General features: G+C 34.3%; 1 protein-coding gene across 1 annotated transcript in view; it reads right to left on the reverse strand.

The window, feature by feature from the left end:
- LOC127881588 (uncharacterized) overlaps window positions 1–21,036 on the reverse strand; it is a 58,757-nt gene that overhangs the window by 34,132 nt on the left and 3,589 nt on the right. Inside the window, exons 2-9 of the mRNA XM_052429574.1 lie at window positions 19,027–19,182; window positions 17,276–17,602; window positions 15,695–15,737; window positions 9,249–9,320; window positions 4,839–4,988; window positions 4,336–4,560; window positions 4,059–4,205; window positions 1,120–1,296 (exon numbers count right to left, since the gene is read on the reverse strand). Coding sequence (XP_052285534.1) covers window positions 1,120–1,296; window positions 4,059–4,205; window positions 4,336–4,560; window positions 4,839–4,917 — 628 coding nt within the window. The 5' untranslated portion in view covers window positions 4,918–4,988; window positions 9,249–9,320; window positions 15,695–15,737; window positions 17,276–17,602; window positions 19,027–19,182. The remainder of the gene's footprint in view (window positions 1–1,119; window positions 1,297–4,058; window positions 4,206–4,335; window positions 4,561–4,838; window positions 4,989–9,248; window positions 9,321–15,694; window positions 15,738–17,275; window positions 17,603–19,026; window positions 19,183–21,036) is intronic.

Genomic DNA, 21,036 nt, shown 5'->3' on the forward strand with positions numbered 1-21,036 from the left:
GATGGGCGCATATGGAATAAGACCCATTTTCGCATGACGAGGGTCATTACAAATCTCATTGCGAATTGAAAATGCCACATTTAAGAACAATGCTTTTTGATACAAAATTGAATTAAAAATAGCAAACTTGTTAATAATGGCAGCCTATCCACACATTAAGGAATGATTTCCAGACGTGCTGACCAAGTACGGCAAACATTGTGGTATGATAATTAAACGATTTTCTCTTATCGTGACACTATACTATTTCGCTAATGATTGTTTTCTCATCTTGGAGGCGAAAGTGAAATTCTGCGAGATGGATTGTAACGCGTAATTGTAACAGGGCCACACTTTGTGTCGTTTGAGCATACAGAGAGTAGTCCGGAATTCCTTACACTGAACAGTGCTACATCCTTTGAATTGAGCACATACGCAGTAATGTAGCAAAAATTCAGAGGTTGTATCTCGAATCAGCTTATTAAATATTCGAAAATATTCATGCGTGTCTGTTGGCGTTATGTAAAAGTCACTAAGATGAAAACTGAAACAGCTTCGCCTAAAAGCGTATTAGTGCTCTATACCTATGTTTATGTTAGCGTTGTTGACACCGTGTGAACTGCCCGGGTAACAAGTAAAGCATAAACAGCAATTATTCCTCCATATACAAGATACGAAGATTATTGTATATTTTGAATTTGTATATGGTGTCAAAAATCAAAAGTTTTGTACACGGAACTTTTATTATGAATTTATATTCTTGTTGAGATAGTCATTTGATATTTGAAAAAATATTCCTTTAATATGATGGTGACTGCAAATTTTCTTTATATTAAGTTCTCATTACCATTTTCATCATACTTTCAATGCTTTCAGAACTTCCAAAAAGCATGCTGTTTTTATTTTGTCTTAGTTATTTCTATGAAATAATGATGATAAAAAGTGCACACAAAACTCGACCCGTGCGCTATGAAACACACTTTATGAATTTGAATGGCGTGTGTTCATTTCAAACTTGCGATTGATTTTGAAAAATGAATTGCGTGTTAAATTATGCATTAGCGAACATCTTCAGTGCCTTCAGCGCTTTGATATTAGTATATAATAATGCGACAAGCAACATGTGAAGAACGGGAATACCAATATTCTCCTCGAACGTTGCCATGGCGACACTGGGATCACATTTATGAAACGTCATCGATCCCTGGACCATGGAGTATCCGGTTTTTTCAAGCATAAATTTGGCTATTTGCACCTCGGTACAGTTCAAGGGAATTCCTCTAATAAGCAACTTATTTGGGTAAGTAGAATCATCACCTGAAATTATATCACTTTCATTAATGTTTCCAAACATGTTTTGGCTGTGAATTAAAAATATATAGGGTCTAAATTGTATTGATTAATCGACATTACATCTCTAATTTACCGTGTTGAAACAGATATACAAATTTGACAACCAATGCTGCATTTCGACCTTTGATCTTCACCGCAGTGATGTGCTTTTTGTGCGCAAACAGCCATCTCATATAGTTTTAAAATGGTCCATGTTATTTTTAAATGATTGAAATGTATAAATAAGTTACGAGTGAACAAACATTTACATAAATCTGCTTTAATCTGACCGTTGAACTACTTGTACGACCTTGGCCTTAAAGGTTCCATGTGTTTTTCGTTGCGATTTTCAAAAACACCGAATTATTAATTTGAAATAGTGTGCAACATACTTCGAAATCCCTTCGAAACAACTGAAAATGCACTGTGAAGTAATACCATGGTCTCCTATTATTTAATGAACGTGCCTGCTATCTTGGCATTAGACCTCAAACATTGACCTTGAACGTAGTAATACGATTGTTTTATTTTAAAATAATTTAATTTCTTGTCAATTATTACTGTGAACGAGAAATATAATGACTGGCAACAGAAGATAACGTGTTGTATTCATGACATTTGATCTCAAAGTTCCACATTAAAGGTGTTTTATTTGCGGCACACAGAAACATAATCATCAACATTTGTGCAAAAAAATCCCTTTCCTTAATGCGCAGGAATGTTATAGACAAGAATTTTCCCATTACAATTGTGATCATAGGTCTATGTCATACTTACACTATCAGGAAGCAGACTGTACACGGTCATGTTATTTCACATATTTTCTACGATTGATAACGCTACGCATGCGTTGTACTAGTATCAGCAAGTAGTCGGTACGTATCCACTAAATGCCATGTTACCGCTTTTCGTTGATTTATTTCGCTGAGCCTGTGCACTACTTAACCACTTTTAATATTAGAGTATAAGAGTTAAAGCGGTAAATACGGTTGAAAATTAATCTTGATTAAACGCTTGAATACGAAACCCAATTGGTGGCCAAAAAGAATTAGGATACTATGACAAATAACCAACCAGATGATTATCTTAAAAAATACATTTTGACCTCGCTTTGACTTGACTCAAATTGGCCTGTACGTTGCCAATATCAATATGTTAACCAAATGTCATCAAAATTAGAAAAAGGTTGACCCTAGAATTTTTACTAGCTCAAATTAAACGAACGACTACGGATGCCGGAAATGTAGTGGTCACAATATCTCACCTTAAGCACATCGTGCTCAGATGAGCTAAAATAGATTTACACAATGACTCTCCCTTAAGGAGGTTTCGTTTCCAATGATATTAGAAGATTAAAAATCTTGTTTACAATTATAATTAAAACAGCATGACTTATACATATAAAATGTAACTTCCAATGTTAGTAAGAAAGGTATTTACAATTATTTGATTTCGGCTGAAAATCGATTTTCATTTATAAACATACCATAACATGATTAAAATTGGGATCACCTCCTTACAATCTAAATTAAGGTGATCACATGCACATATGCAGAGTACCGAAACAATATGAACAACTTTGCAAAAGGGTCACTCAAGGATAATTCCTGTGAAGTTCAGCGAAATTTGACACAGCGTTTGAAGATGAGTCGTGGTGTGAATAAAAAGTTTAGGACGGACGCACACAATCACAATGGTATTATTTGAACAACATAAGTGAGCCACTGTACGGTTTTACATAAAAATATTTAACCTATTGGAACTGTGTTTTTAGAGAACAAAATCTGTGAGTTACTCTAAGAACTGTTCGACCCACGGAACATTCTTATCACATAAATTGTAGAATACTCTTGGCCATGCTGTTCCATGATTAAGATTTAAACCACTTGAACATGAATTGAACAAAAACTATGTAGAAAACCCATTTAGTTTCATACCAAAAATGAACGCCTTTGAATTTGCAAATACAGACAGATTTTCTTCATTTCAAAACGGGTGAACCAGTGGCATATGCATACTTTTAACAAACTTTGTACAGGAACCCTTGATAATGACACATACCAAATATGAAACCGTAAGCATTTCTGCTTCTGACAAGATTTTTAATAGTTTCTCCGATATAGTGTAATACGTGTGAACCATAAGATTTGCCCAGTATTTATGGTAGGGAAATGATTTTTATCAAACTTTGCATAGAACCACAATACGATGATATATTGGAACTAAAACATATCTGCGCATTGCGGTTTTAAAGAAGAGCTTCTTAAAGTGTTCATCTTAAAAACCCTTTTTTGGCCCAAAGACCTTTATTATGAATGTACTGTGAAGATTCAACATTTGTAATAACAGACTACTCAATGAATATTCCTGTGAAGTTTGGTCGAAATATTCACAGCAGATCACGAGGAACTGTCGTCAATTAAGTCTGGGGCAGACATCATGCGCGGACGTACGACGGACCTTACGGTTTTAAATATCTTACCAAGAGACAGATGTGCTCAGGTGAGCTTAAAAAAGTGTGACATCGTGTTCACAATTTTAAAGATTAATATAAAAATGAACGCGATCGACAAGAGTATACATGGCTCGTTTTCTATACTTTTGGTTGTGTTCTCAATATACCGACTGTCAAAGACCTCCCCACCTGCAATAGCGATGCGGGAAGATTGTCGGATTGATCAAAGCGTTCTAATAACTAGAAATGGTTCAGTAATTTGAAAACAGACACTGACAGAATTGAACATTACCAGTTAACACGTATTCCTGTGTTACGTAACTCTCGACTGGTCTTCCTGGAGAAACATAAAGTGAGAATTGGTCAATTGTATGAGTTGTATCGTTCCTCTCGCCTGCTTGCCCACAGACAGTCAACATGGTTGGTGCCAGTTGATAGACTGAAAATGAAATTTAAATTAATTTTACTTCAAAAGTGCAATTAAATAAATGCTTAACTATGATAATTAATTATATGATAATGATAGTTTTAAATCGAATTTATCCTCAATAAAACTGTTTCATACTTACGGATTGACTGGACACACTTCTCGAAATCCTCTTCATATACGTCTACTTTTAGTTCGAGATCTTCAAACCCAAGATATGTCCGTAGGTGTTCTTGAACTGGTAGAAATGCCTTCGTTATTATTCCAGTCAGATATTTGCTTAAAAATTCTAACCAGCTGTTAAAATTGGCAAATCTTATGTAAAGCGCCATGCATTCATTTTTTACGTCTATGAGGTCGACTCCTCCTACAAAATACACCTCATTATAGTGATATTGCAAAGGCATAGAAATATAAACGCTCACTAAAAAGAATATGTTACACGTAAGTCAGTTTTACCGATATTAATAATATTACATTACATATGGTGGTCTGATTTACTCACTTACATTGTGTTATTCCCTTCTATTGGATCATATTTTAACATTACTTCAAGCAACAAGTAGCCTATGTTTTGCACAACTATATTTTAACACATGCAAACTATTTGAGGGCCGGCAGTAAATGTATTAATGCTAAGCAAACCTTTAAATTGTTCATCAACTACTTTTTGGAGTAGTTGCTGCAGAACAGTTATTGGTACACCCTGGCGAACACCGTTCATGGATTTTACTAACACATCGGAAACGAGTGATTCGCCCTGAGAAATGTTCACGTTCACCACGAGTTTTGAATCTGTGATATTTACATAAGACACATAAAGTAATTAAAAGTGCATAGGTTTTATTCGCGCTAATTCCAATATAGATAAATAACAAAAACAGCATTGTAAAATACTCGAACAGAACGCAGAAGGAAATTCCGACCCGAGCACAGAAAAGCAAACAATAAAGTTATCTTAAACTGAAAAAAAAACTTATGAAGCCTTGGTACAATTGAATTTCGTTTAATTTATTTATCATTTAACATACAACCCGCGCTGATGCTTGGCTATGTTTCTACTCGGGACAACCTCATCGTCTTAAAGTTCGTACGCATTAAAACTCAAATTCATTATTGAATAGAATTAAAATTTAGAAGGGATTCAATGGCTTCCATAGCATGATATACGTTTGCCATTAACAGCTTCATAGTTTATGATCAAAAATGAAGAACACAAAACAGTCGAGCAGAAACGCATAACTCGACGTAAGTATTTCCAAAGCCGCATAAGATGTGATACAGTTCAAAGGAAACATATTTGAAAAAATCAACGTTGTCGGAAAGTCCAAATAGAGGCACCGAGTTTTTTTATATAGTAAATACCACTTTTACTTCACGAGAACATCAAAGAATTGTATGACTAGCTTGTGTTTATTATTTCTTTCCATGGATTTCGATACATATATATCCTATTTAAGATTATTAATCTACGCCGCAAAATGACGCTCATTTAATGATTAAGAAAGAGTAATCTAGCCAGGCGACAACATATCAAATATGGAAGGGTCTCTCTGCTAGTATATGCTTGTTGCTAGATACGAGTTGCATATATTGCTTAATGACAAGTGTATATTGCTTATTGACAAATCCATGTTGACATAATAAAACCTGCATTTGAATTGTGTTACATAACAGCTGTATATGTGTTTCTTGCATTTGCTGTAGAAACAATTCATCGTTCATGCGCCTTAATGCTAATGTGCAGTCATTTTAAACTTATTATTTGTTTTGTGTGTGCATGACATATGCTTTAAACTCTAACCTAAGTGCATTTGGCTTTGTTGCTGTCTCCATTGATGATTAGTCTACGCATGTACTGGGTTTTATTTTTTCATCGCAAACATAATTAATTTGACATTATCGCGCACATTACTATACAGAGAGACTTCTCTTGCAAGTTAACGATAACATCCGGTGTGAAGACGTTTGACAATAAGATTGATGTCCGAGCTGGTCGTTGTGATAGTACATTTCACAAAGAGATCCGTATTTGTTAAGACTAGTTAATACTAAAGATTATGATTAATTTGCAGATTTCAAAGCATAAGGGCCCTTGAACGTACGCCCACGTAGTTAATGCTCAATACTTACGTGTGTGCTTGCACATGTATGCGTGCGTTTACACTTGCGTCCGCGAGACCGATTTGATTGTGTTGTGTGTGTTCGTGTGTGTTTAAATGCTTACGACGACTAAACGAGAATATATTTCGAAGCTTATTTTTTTACTTAGCGCAATAATAACTGGGTTTGAACAAAGTCCAGAGTTGAGAATTGCGTGTACCAACCACTGCATATGGACACATTAAGCCGCGTGTATACATGATTAAGCGACACAAAATTAGGGAGCATAAAAATGGTCATATTATTGTTGGCACCAAGTAAGGTCCTGTGCTGTTGTTTTATATATGTAAGTAAAATTGTGTGTAATGAAAAGTAATTCACGAAATGTAGACTTATATCATTGCATGTCTCCCAGTAACAGCAGTGGTCTGCTGGATATACAAACCAGCATGTAACATGTGGCGATTGCAAGTTGTTACGCAGTGAGCAACATCAGGCTTACAAAGTCAAAAAGAAACATACTTTTGGCATATGGGAGATCGAATGTACTGGACCACGTATTTAAACAGACCACAGAATGATAAACTAAAGATTCGTGAACGTTTGGATCAAGCAATCAAGCATCATTCAATCAATCAAGCAAACAATCAATTAATCAGTCAAACACGATATAACTCTAACCACATAGGTGATAACGTCAGAACCCAACCCTGAAAAATTTATCTACAGTGAGTTCGTCATAACCGATACAGTCGCACGTCATTTAAAATGTTAAAAAATCTGTGAAACCATTTAACTGCGTTATGTCAACAAAATATCGATGTAGGATTCCAATGTTCAGCTGTGTTATTAATGGGCGAGCTTTGTTACGGACAGGAAAACATGGACGTATGAAAGTACTGACAGACAAACGTATTAAACATGCATCGATTTGCTTGCGCTCACAAAACTGGCATTTTATTGACTCGCAGAGACAGGAATTTTCAACGAAAATAGCCATTGTGTGTATAGTGCTCAAGTTTCATTACGCAATTGTCATTAAGCAACATGAATGGACTAGCGGATATTCACTTTCATAATCGAACACATCGTCAGTATTTTTTTATTTTCTCTTTTACAAGCTTAACAATACATATGTAAGACATTTATCTTAGGGGTGACACTTCTTCTCCACATGGTTAACATTGTTGGTAAATGACTTTACAATTGCATGATGAATGATGTGGTTATGGTTTGGACCAACTGCCTTATAAGCAAATTTAACCTTGACCTTTATGAGTGACCTTAATCTGTGAAATTGACGAGAGTTGAAACTGACAAATGACATACAGTCTCAACGTGGTAAACATTTGTTATAAATAATGGTGTAGTTGCATGATGAATGACATGGTTGAAGTCCGGACAATCGGTTTTATTGCCAAATTTAAAATCTGATTACTAAATGTGACATTTACGGTGGAGAGGTAGAGATGCGGAGAAGAGTGTTTAATGCGACACATCGTCAAATCCTGGTTGTCATTTATGGTAAGTTATTTTACAGGCGCAAGATGAATGATTCAATTACAGCCAGTAGAAACTATTGCGATGCTAAATTTTGTGACATTGATCTTTGAGGTAGGCACACGCGTATTACACGCGACACACCATCACCTCATGTGGTTGTCATTTGTGGTATTTTTTTAAAGTTCAGGCTGAATTGCTATGTTACATTTCCATCAAACATTTTTAATGTAAGCTTTGACATTTGACCTTGAAGTATGACATTGACCTTTGAGGATTGGATACATTTGTTACATGCGGCACACCGTCCCATCATGGCAATCATCAGAAGTAAGATATTATTAAATTGTATGATAAATGACAAATTAACAATGCTGACAATCAGTTGTATTTGACATTTGACTTCTAATCGTTACCGTGACCGTTGAGATAAGGCGAAAGCTAAAACACGCGACATGTCGGCTAAAGATTGTGAAAAGTTTTGGTAAGTAATGTCGAAACACACACACACACACACACGCACACACAACAGGCTTTCCAGCTTTTTGTATGAACACAATTCCCTGACTTTTTCCCGATGGAAGATAAAAACTACAGGATCATAATTTCTTGTTTCAGACACCCTTAATAAATAGCAGCTGCAGACAGTTACATGAATTATAGGTTTTTACTAATAGTATAATAAGCTACATGTATACTACAAAGCCACCATAGCCATGCATGGGGAAATCGATTTGCTATTTAAATTGTATGGACTTTTCGACACAAGTCAGGAAAGTCAGACCAATCAAATTCCCTGATTTTTCACTAATTTCAGGAACTTTTCCCAAACTCCCTGGCTTTTCCCTGGCTGGAAAAGGTGAAAGTCTTTTTCCAGGTTTTCCCTGATTTCCAGGTTGGCTAGGAACCCTGCACAAAGTTTAAGTCCAGAGGAGCTCGGATGCAAACACGCACACTCAATCTCGACCATTGTGACTTCTCGATCAAGCCTTCTGCAAGTTGGCTTTTTTTTAACTAAGCAATCGCTAACCCCTAACCGTTTACATGTATGCGATTTGGCACACCCGATAGTTCAGTGTTACTGTTTATGCATTAAACAAAAAGCAACATTTAAGTTTTGTTCTCAGAAATCATAAAATAAATAAATAAAACAACCATGTTCATGGGGTAATCAACAAATTGTTAGTAATTCAGTTGCCTACAATAGCAGGTATACGCGTATTGTCAATACGTTTGCGTACATTTTCAAAGACAGTGTGATACTATCGCAAATTTCAAACCAACGTTCTTACATGTTTCTTGCCATGCTTGCAAAATATATATGTAATATAAATCCATTACCAAGGTCTATAGAATATATATTATATAGAAACCAGGTCAAAATGCTTTGTCTGACCAGCTACATTTACAGTTCATTATCAGTTCATAAAGCAAACGTCAAATGTTTTTTACCTGGTACTTGAACAGTAATAGGTGTTGGCGACTGCAATGACTTCTCGTACAATTGATTTACAACTGCCAAAACTGGAAAAAGAAAAAATACAAGTATCATAATAGGAGTATAAGATGATGCATTTTGTCATTGTGTGAACAAGCTAAAATGATCATGGGTTGTGTATCACTAAACAATTAACAATATAGTGTATATGTGTAAGTTAAACAAGAGTAAAGACAACGCGCGACGAAATGGGGTAGGTAAAATGTATGTTGTTGAAGATTGCATAACAATCGTTTGAGCATAACGTCGGACTATTGAAATACTAGTTCACTCAGCTGAGACATGAAGAAACTAAACGTGTATGTGTATATTTAATAGTGCAAGCTATTAACTATTTAAGTCCATATATATCATGTGGCCCATGGGGTTTGGCCAGTTTTTATCCCAGGGTCATTATCTGAACAAACGTGATAGAGGTCTACCATAAACTGTTATATGCCAAATACCAAACCTAACAGGATTTTTAAAATAAGGAAAACACTTAAACACAAGGACATGGCCAACAGTAACACAAGAGCATTATTTGAACAAACTTGGTAGATTAAAAACCAAATGATTTTACACAACAATATTAAACCCCCGACGCAAGAGGTTACATAGATGATTAAAAAGGCAATATCAGTGTATATAAATCATAATGTCCCTGGGGTTTGGATAGTTTTGACAAAATGGGAATTTTTTTAACGAAGAAAGTAAAGAAACACTGTACGATTTTACAGACCAATCATTAAATCCGTAACCATTACAATTATAGGCAATGTTTGAAGTTTCTATTTTCAAAATCTATTTAAGCTCCAGGAACCGATAAATGCAACGGGCCGGAACGACTTACAATTTCGAAAGAGTATTATGTATCATTATTACTCAAATGTAACGTTTCATTAAAATCTGCCCATCGGTTCACGTGGAAAAATGGAGAGAAGAAAGTTAACGGATGAACAATTAGACTCGATGAATATCACGGTATCCTTAATGCCCCCAATGAACACTATATGCTCAGATGGGATAATAAGGAAAGCAAAAACATATTCATTTAATGTATTTGTCACATAAATTAAAATGATTTGAAAAATACATTTGAAAAATCTGGACAAAACTAAAATATGTTCCATACCAAATACACAATCTCTGGGCCTTGCAGCGTTAGAAGATATTTTATAAATGAGAAAGATTCCGTTTATTTGAATAGCATATTTCAGTCATTTAAAACCCCGAATATTCAATTATCCAGAGTATTCAAATACATGGAGTCAGAATTATTCGCCACTATTTTATTTTTACAATAATATATATCGTTACTATCTATTGAGAAAAATGCTAAAACTGTTATAATACTATTTATTTGATTTGACACTGGACACAGTGGTCTAGTGGATGGATGCTGGTCTAGGAATCGAAAAGTCAATGGATTTTTCTCAGCACAAAATTAATCACACGCTTGCTCCTCTCCACCCAGGTGTATAAAGGGGTACCTTTGAGGGAAGTAAGCCGTGGCTGCTTACTGCGATGATTGTAAACGGAAGACTTATCCGATTGATCAGGGGGTGAATGTGAAAGTATGTTGATGATACACAAGTCATCATAACAGATTCTAAACCCGAATCGTAAACCTTTTAACATTCTTATAAACACGGAGAGTGGCATAACTTGTGTTTTCTCTTTTAAATGTATATGATGCTCTTGGACAATAATATATATATATATATATATAAATATATACATATATTTTGATATATATATATATATATATATATATATATATATATATATATATATATATATATATATATATATATATATATATATATATATATATATATATTATAATATATATACATATATTTACATAATATTTCGGAAGTAATAGTGCATTTTAAATTAGTGTGCATAAATTGTTCTGATATACAATCTTCCGATTAGTTTAAATTTGACATATAATCTTTGAAACATAATTAGTTTTATAAATAAAAACACTAATAAAAAATCAAAAGAGCACCTTTTTTATGTGGACAAAAGGTTTCTTTTATTCAAAACTGAGGCGACCATGCTTACCTACAGAGTAGATACACTGTGGCAACCTTAGTATATGTTTCTGGATACGATTTCTGAACTTTATCAAACTGTCCTCAATGCTGATGAATTCGAACATAAAAAGAGTAATCGAGTTACTGTTTCAACAAACACAGATCTTGCTGTTTTGAGGTGAACTTGACTGTAATTTTATGGGAACATTTCAGCCAAGTGTCTACCCCTAGGGTAGAACGAGGGAAACACCATTGTTTATCATGAAAGTCTCGAAAACAATTCCTTTGTTGTTGTTTTTCAAAAAGTTCATTTGTGCTGGTCCCTACCTAAATTCCGTGTCCAGATGGGATTCATCACAGAAGACTTAAAATACCAGTTATATCACTGTGAAAGCACTACATTTGAAATCCGGATTTAGCTGTCGTCAATTAAAGTGTTATGTTTATATTATTGAACACTGCGTGCTCACATAAGGGCAACAATATAGCTCCATTGTGCGGAAAATTCGAACTCTAATGGCATGACTTAAACAAGCTTGGCAGAAAACCACCAATATGTGTTTTATGCACAAAAGTACACTGCTTAGTCTTGTTGTTAAAGAGATTGAATTTAGGTCATTTTACTAAATAAGTGTACAGACATCACGTGAACATGAGGCGTGGCCATTTAATAACCAAGAGGCATGAATGAACAACTTTAGAAGATGACCGCTAGACGATCTAACATACAAAATATTAAAGCCCTATCCCATGAAGTGTTAGAGAAGACGATTTTTTTTATTTTTTTTTAAATCTGTTTTGAGATCTACAATTGCAACTGATCGGAACTATTTGAAACACCTTGTAAAAGAGTCACACAATTACCAGTCTTGTATTATCAGTAAAATCTTTGAAGCAATTCAGAAGGCGAAGTCGTTAGACGAAACAATTAACGTGTCTTTTATGCACTAGTTGAAATACTTTAAATGTTTTAAAAAGGTATTTAAAAAACACTCCACATCTGTTAATGTTTAATTGTGAATCCCACACTGTCACGTGAGCCTGCACCATGTTGGTTGTATACCAATTCACTTTCTTTGTCGAAGTATTTAACTTATTAATATTTTAAGGCACCCGATATGAATTTGCTGTATACTTTTCTTCTTTGTTAATGTTGGACAAAGTTATTTATATTGTTTATTTTATCAAATTGAAGTAATTAAAGGTAATAAAAATACAGTGAAATGGCATGATAATATTTACACTTGTGAAATACAATCATAGAATCTAATAACATGTTTGACAAAATCTACCGATATCGATAAAAGCGATGGACTTGCTCACATATTTTTTTATTTTTGAAAAATGTCATTCAGTATGTTTATGAATAAATCTAGCATGGGTATAATAGTCTTAACTAATGATAGTAGCAAGAAAAAAAGATGAATAAAAACAGTACCGTCCCTGGGATTGGAACCCGCGACATCTGGAAGCAAAAGCCGGTGCCCTACATTTGCTACTCGCATGCTTTAGTTTTTGTAGCACTCACGTTTAAACATTACGTTAGCACTTCACTTAACAATTTTCAGCGTTACAAACGATTTTTGATTATAATACTAGTTGCGCATGATGATCATCCATATCAATTCTTGAAAAAAAAAGGTATTTGGCTTGTTAAAACATAATTAAATATACTTAAAGTAACAATCACGCTCAAAAATATCGAATACTTCGTTAAATAAAGCTAACCCATACAAAAATCAATGTTCCTTTTAGCAAAATGCAAAATTTCAACGTTAGATGTTGTCTGGTAGAATTGATTTAACGAGATACAAAATGCTCGTTTTTATTTTTTTGTGGCCACAAATAATTCCATTTATATCTCCCGTGAAATATCCGAACATTTACGGGCGAATACGAGATTGGATACGGTAAGCGTCGGAAGCATGACGTAGCTCTCATTAATAATCATTCTGTGAAATCAAAATGAATTCTGGGTAACTGGAACTTAGCGAATGCGAAAATGGCTTGTATAAATTATGCAAATGAACGCAACCCGAATGAATCCGATCCTGACTCGAAAGCGAAAGTAGATTAAATCGTGGAACGATATTTAGATATTGAGATGCTTAAAACTTGCCGAATGCTTGTAATATAACGTTTTTACATCAATGTTACTTGTTTTTAGGGTCTTCCTATTGTAATTGACCATCGTATGGTACTATTTGTTGTCGAATATTTTTATATAGCATAATACAGTAGCCGTATGTATTGGTGAGCGTGATAGTGACTTTAAACATTCTGTTTTGAATATTTGACAATTATTTTGAAATTTGTCGGTTTACCAAACTGTGGACAAGTCCTTTTAAGGGTATTAAATCAAACCAATTATACTTCATATATTTATTATATCTTCTTTAAAAATGTAAATACATTAGATCGTTTTATTATAAGCCGGCCATTGACAATGGTAGGTTTTGGTTATGAGATTATGGTATACTTTGGCCGATTATGTGTGGTGAATTGCGCAATGACCAACTAAAACAGAGATCCTGTAATGACGAAGGCTGTGATACATACAAATGCGGACGCAAATTCCAGCACACAATAATACCTGTTTATTGCAGGAATCACGAGGTTTGGTTTTTATTTGAAACACGCATAATGGTTAGCTGAGCATTTTACTAATTGCACTTAACAAAGAATTATTAAGAACTTTTGTCAGTCATTTTAACGTGAAGCCTATTATTAGCGGCTAAAATAACCCCAACAAATCACTTTTAATATTCACTAAAATGCATTAATTTCAAGCGGCGATATAAAAACTTGGTCAGCTTAGTTCTGCAAAGAAGAGGAACGCAACATGCGTACAGTGCGGACAGTCTTGCGCACTAAATTTAACGTAATTCAGGCAATATGACGTAACATAGTCTGCGTTCTATTGATTAAAATGACTATGCTCGACGCAGTTTAATATTTTGTGGAAACAGTGATTTTAAGTATTTGCAAAGTTTGCAAAACTTAATTTTGTTCAAATCTTTTTACAAAATCATATCTTTAATGAAACATTTTGAATATAAACTTGAGATGCCGACACTTTTTTGTAACTAACATTAAGCCAATAGGGTATATCTAGTGTGCAGGAGCTGTATTACTGTCTTACGCAATTATGAGAATCGAAAGGTATTATTGTAGTGGCAAGTGGTATGTTTTAACATACTTTATCTCATGTCAGTTTTAACTGTGCTTTTCCTTGCGCAATCTATACAAAATAGTCAGTAAACAACTTGTTTTAGCAGAAGTATGAAACTCAGACTATTTCGATTTTGTTTTGTTATATAATTGTATTCATTTATGAATACATAGTTATGAATCAAAGCATCGTTTATAGAAATATTGGTACTGATGTATAAGTAATACATTTAAAATGTTAAGCTTTTCCAAACTACATGTGGCACGCCACGATTATCCGCGTTTATAGCACGCCACGATTATCCGCGTTTTTATTCTTAAAACAAGGTGATTTCCGCGGTGCTGTTTATTAAGGGCGTATTTACTCCCTAAACCATGCAAATTAAGTTTGTAAACGTAAGTTATTTTGAGGGGATCATCCTATACCTGTTGCTTAAAAGAGTTATTAGCTCCGATATGAATCTGGATTTAAAAGAGAATAGTTCATTTTAATATATTTTGCTATTTAAATAATAATGAAATAACAAACACATTTCTTTCTACTTTCTGACATAAACAAGTACACAATTACAACAATTAAACAATTACAGGATAATTTAGTATGGGTTTAAATGCCATTTTAATGGATCATCGGAATAACGTGAAATTTGGGAATACCTCAACTTAAGTGATTGACAGGACTAAAACTAGTATCCACCGATTCGATGTAGTGAAGAAAGTAAGTGGCATGTTTCAGACTTCGTTATTTTTGGACTCACCCATATGTTTTTATGTGTGTGATTTCATTTTTTCAATAAAACTGCAACGACTTTTCAATATATATAACCATGTATTGTGAACGAAATTTTGGCACCGGCATCGAAAGAAACATAAGTTTTTAAAGCGCTAAAGAAACTCTGCGAACAATAAAGCAAACAACGAACCTTCAGAAACTCTAGCAGAAGGAAATATCTTGCAATTATCTAATTCGTTCAGAACAAAACACGAACTATAAGCATAAAATGGTCCAAACTGAGAGCGCCGCATTGGGACGATCGACAAGTACAATTCTTATTATTATTAAATTTAACAAATCAATTTAATTTCAGATTAATATGTCATGAAATCCATGATATATTTATATCAGATTTAATTCAAGGCAGTATCTACTTTAAAATAACTAAACTTAGCTAATTACACCCTTAAAACTGTGTTCGATTACTTACTTTGAGGAATCTGTTCAGAGTGACCTTAAATTTTCTTGGCATCCTGTAACATAACAAATAAAGCATTAACTAACAAATAAAGCATTTACTATACAACAATCAATATAGCGTGATATGGTTTAATAAAATACGTATTACAAAATTGCACCAGTCTTCATTTGTTATTTGCAAACAGTTGGGCAGACTAGCATTTAGACTTTGGTAATGTGACGGAAAATTATTATTGCATGGATTTTGAGATATAGCATTGTCTGATAGCACATGTATGTTGCGCAACACGAATCGATACTTTGTGTATAGGCGTTAACGTGTTTCTCTATATCAAGAGGGTCATGATGGCTCACATGTGTTCATGGGACATCAATTGCTGGAGACCTGGCCCACATTTAAACTTGGCTTAGATATTGTCAAGATGTTGACCAAGTTTAATAAAAAAAAAGAGTCATAAATGTTGCCTCTATGGTGGTAAACGGTTTTCATAGTATTTGACCAGGTGAATTGGTTTATGTCCGCACCTGCCCTAGATTCGAGCTCGCAGTAGGAAGGTCGAGATAAACATGACCAGGTTTTATTAAGATTGAGTTAAATATATTGCATCTAGAGTGGATACAATTTCTATTTCTTCCTGACATCGGACGTGGTGAACCAATTTTGGGATGAACATGACTAAGATTCGCATGACGTCTACATTGTTTACATAACATTCTTCATTATGTAATCAAAATTGAGTAACGGATTTGGCCTTTAGAATGGCAACAAGATTATCTCTAAGAGTTGACATTTTGACCAGTGGACGCACGTGATTCATATTCAAACTCGGCTTAGATATTGTAAAATAAACATACTGACCAAGTTGTATCAAGACTGAGACATATTGCAGCTTTCGAAGTGGTAAAAAGGTTTTGATATGATTTGTCTCGGTGACATTGTTTTCCGGAGGAACGTGACAGCGATTTGAACTCGGCGTAGTCAATCCAAAGATGAATGTTATCAAGATTGTGTTAAAAGTATGGTCTCTAGAGTTGAAATCGTAGTTTTTCTTTTCTCACATTGGTGACCGAATTTATAGACGTACGCGACCCGTATGAGGACTCGGTCTATGTTAAGTAAAGATAAACATTCTTAACATGTTTCTTCAAGATTGAGTAATAAATGTTGCATTGGTAGTGGAAACAATGTGATCAAACAATTTGATCGTATTACCAAGTTTAATGACGAAGGTGACCCAGATTTAAACTCGGCTTAGATATGGTCAATAAAATTATTATCACGATGGTTTATCAATTTTTAGTTGGAAATGTATATTGAATGGTGACAAGGTTATTTCTAACATTTGACCTGTTTATCAACTTATTGAACGCGCGTACACAAATTCGAGATAAACATTCTTACCACGTTTCATCAAGATTGTATGAAAAATGGGGTCTTTCAAGTGGAAACAAGCTCAAAGTTCGCGACGAACACCGCACTACAGACACCGCACAACGCACGACCACGGACGCCAGACAACGGGCGATTGCAATAGCTCGTTTTGAAAACTTCGTGCTATGTACAGCTAATTATAAAAACAATCACACTTACAACAGCAATCTCGTTAATGGTCGTATGTTGAGCAGCAATTCCGTTTTGTATGTTGCTTAGGATTTTCTTGTGCTCTTCCAAACGCGTTTTGTTTTTCGTGTGGTCCTCTTGTAATGTCAGCAAATGTTTCTCTATATAAATAAATCTTTGTTCTAGTAATCGTATGTGTTCGTCTTCGTTACTTTTTAAATTGGCTATTTCTTTTTTGAAATGGTCTGTACTGACTTGTTGCTCTAACATCTTTTTCACCTCTCTGATGGCTTCAATAGTTTCTTCTCTAGCAGTCATTTCGTCTTCTATTGTTACTTTTCCGTTGTCATGTTCTAACTAATATCAAAAGAACATGTATGTTTCTAAGTAAGCTACACACGCAATATGGAACAATCTCTATATATGATGTGAATTTTTATTTTCAAGAAGGCGCTCAACCTAGACCCCAATAAACAAATTGTTCTCAGCATGTATTGTTCACAATATTCCAAAATAGACTTGTACGACAAACTGCTCCAACACCTGACAACTATAGTTAAGAACCAACCGCAAACAGATTTACGAGATTTTGCTTATATTAAACCTACTAACCTAGTTTTGGAACCCTTTGATCCTGCTTAGAACTCTTCTGATGAATTATTAGGATAATTGTTCTCAAATAGTTTTACCCCACGTGATCCATTTTAACAAGGCTGAGTTCGCATTTAGAAAACTGTTTGCACAAAGTTTAACAAAAAGTGGGCAATACATGTGGTATATGGTGCATTCCCAAGCTGTTTATTTAATTTGACCAAAAGAACTTTATTATGTGTGACCATATTTGAAACAGTTTCAAAATCAGCCAAAATATAATTTTGAAAAATGATGTTACCAACTTTTATAAAGATTGGTCAATAAATGTGATTTCTAAAGTCGTCCCAATCGTCAATGTAATTTTACCGAGTGACCTAGGTTTTGACGGCATATGACCCAGATTCCAGCTCGTCTATGTTATCTTTGGAACAAGTTTCGTGAAGATCATGAAACATCTGACGTATATAAAGGTGTGTAACATGTTTGTGTTATAATTTTGACGCATTACATATGGTTTAACTCATATGACCCAGTTTAAAACTCGACCAAACTATCACTCAGACAAATGTCAAGACATGTTGCACGGAGATTGGACTTACAATGTGACTTGTAGTGTCCACAAGCTTTTTCTTCAATTTTCTAGGTGACCTATTTATGTTCCCATGTGACCCAGCTTTTAACTCGACCTAAATATCATTGAAACAAAACGTTGTGCCCAAGTTTCATGGAAGTCTATCCATACATGTAATTTGTTGGATGTTCATAAGCTTTTTCTTCTATTTCACTTAGTGACATAGTATTCGACCTTAAGTGAGCCAGTTTCAAACTCGGCCGAGATATCTGTAAAACAAATGTCCTGACCAATTTTCATGAAGATTAACCTCAAATTAACATCTGGAGTGGTCAACCGTTTTCTTGAATTGGACCTGGTGAATAGTTTACTCACATCAAAAAGTGTCAAACAAAAACGAATTATAACATTTACACATGTTGTGACTAGGCTCCATTACGATTAGAAAAATAATATGGTATTCACAGGGCAAATGCTGAAGACTAGACACTTGACGGACGACAAATACTCTTATGACCTTGAATTACAGTTTACTACTCTTGCCAAAAAAGTAGAGGTTTATGTAAATTAAAGATTCACATATACTAAACATTTATCTAAAGGAAAATGTACGTACAGTGTGCAGCTTTTTAAGCTCTTCATTGGCAGATGGATAGCCATCAAAAATAGTAAGCTTGAGTGCTTTTTCAATAAGTCTCACGTATGTCAGGAAATCAATACCAGACACCGCCATTGATCCTGAATGACACATTCCGTTCCGAATATCCCGAACCTGAAAAAGAGTCAGACCAAAGAATGAGAATACGATTTAAATGTATAATAAATGTAAGTTTATTTTGTTAAATGTTATATGAAAATATAATAACAAGATTTAAACTACGTTAATAAAACATAGAAAAAACAAGGTCATTTACGTCAATACTATGTTTAACACATTTACGCCTTGTAAATGAAACCATCGTCGGATACCCACGACTAATTCATTCCGTTACTCTCCAGCATGATAAATGGAGAGTAGCGGAAGGGGTCGAACGTGGGTATCCGACGATGAAATGAAACATGATCACGTTCAAGTAAAAAAGGACAAGTACAAAAAGGGACTCAAGAATAACTTAAGGGGACAAACTGCTACATATTGACCTCCATAAAAAAGCAGTTTAAGTGTAAACAAATGTCCATAATAATGACGACCCAAAACCTTTTTTATTGACAAAAGTAAATGCCACGCACTTTTTTCCTTTAGTAAGTTGAACTTAATTATGTTATGTTAAGAATAGATCCATCAAAGAGTGAATGTTGTGAATCCTGGGCCTTATGACAAGATAACTCTAGAAATCGCAAAAGGAATCCTGTTAACCATTACGTTCGTCTTTAAATATTTTAGAAAATACATTATTTAAGTAAAAATACGTACACATTATGCAATTATTTGTTTGATTAGACATATCCAAAATGACACTAGTCTTAATTATGTAAATTTCAAGTTTTAAACTGTGGCTATAACACATATCGATTGTTTGTAAATACTTTATAAAAGTATAAATAGACCATCACTCACTGCGGTATTATTTGATAAACACATGCATATTGTGATATGTCTTATAATATTATTATATATCGTATAATGAGCATGGGTATGAACAAATATTGATTAATTGATTAATGAAAATAAACAAGTATTAATATTGATTTTGAATGTATTTGCTAGAAACTGCTTCTTGTTATTCATATAAGTATGGAACATTAAAAAACATTACACAGCACAATACTTATCAGCCCTCATAGCAATCGGACCTCTCCCCGCTCACTTTTCCCTATCATTTTATATTTAAGTGATATCAAAGGCATTATCTTGTCTTATGGTTTTATTTTCATAGATATGCATACACTTACATGTCATGCTCAAGTTATAATCAGAAAATCCAATGACAATAGCAGGGAAATTTTACCTCATAGCGGGGAACATAAAAATCAGGAGATTCTTTAAAGGTTGATTGACTACTGACGATGTAACGTCTCTCATTTTCAAAACCACTAATCATAAAATCAACGACAAAATAATCCTCCCCATGTTTCTGAAGTACGAAACTTTTTTGGATTGGTTTCCAATGTGACGCTCATCCAATCGAAATACCAAGCGTGTATTATCGATGTTCACAACATATTTTGAAAACGCGACACAAAGCAATTTTTATTGCGCTATACGCAGCCATGCAAATAAAACGTGCGTCTAAATAGATTTGACTGGAACCAGCATATCTGGATAAAATCCATGCCTTCATAACCAACCACCCGATGATACCGAGCCACGTGGTACAATAATTTTCCCGTTGTTATTCTTACTTTGTTTAATTTAGTGTGTTTTTAGTATGAACCTAAACTTTTACGCTATTTTTCAAATATAAAAGAAAATTATACTACTTGTCACAATATAATACTAAAACAAACAAATAAAATCCTTCCAAATCTAGTAGGATTTTCTTGTTATGGCACCACTTCCGCGCAGAGATTTGACTGGAACCATCACAGCTAGATCAAATCCCCAACCAAGCACGTGATGATAGCACGTCGTTACACTCTGTTTATTTAGGTTATCAATGTTTTATTAGGAACCTGAACTTATACA

This window comes from Dreissena polymorpha, chromosome 5 (assembly GCF_020536995.1).
Source record: "Dreissena polymorpha isolate Duluth1 chromosome 5, UMN_Dpol_1.0, whole genome shotgun sequence".
In the NCBI taxonomy this organism is placed as follows: domain Eukaryota; kingdom Metazoa; phylum Mollusca; class Bivalvia; order Myida; family Dreissenidae; genus Dreissena; species Dreissena polymorpha.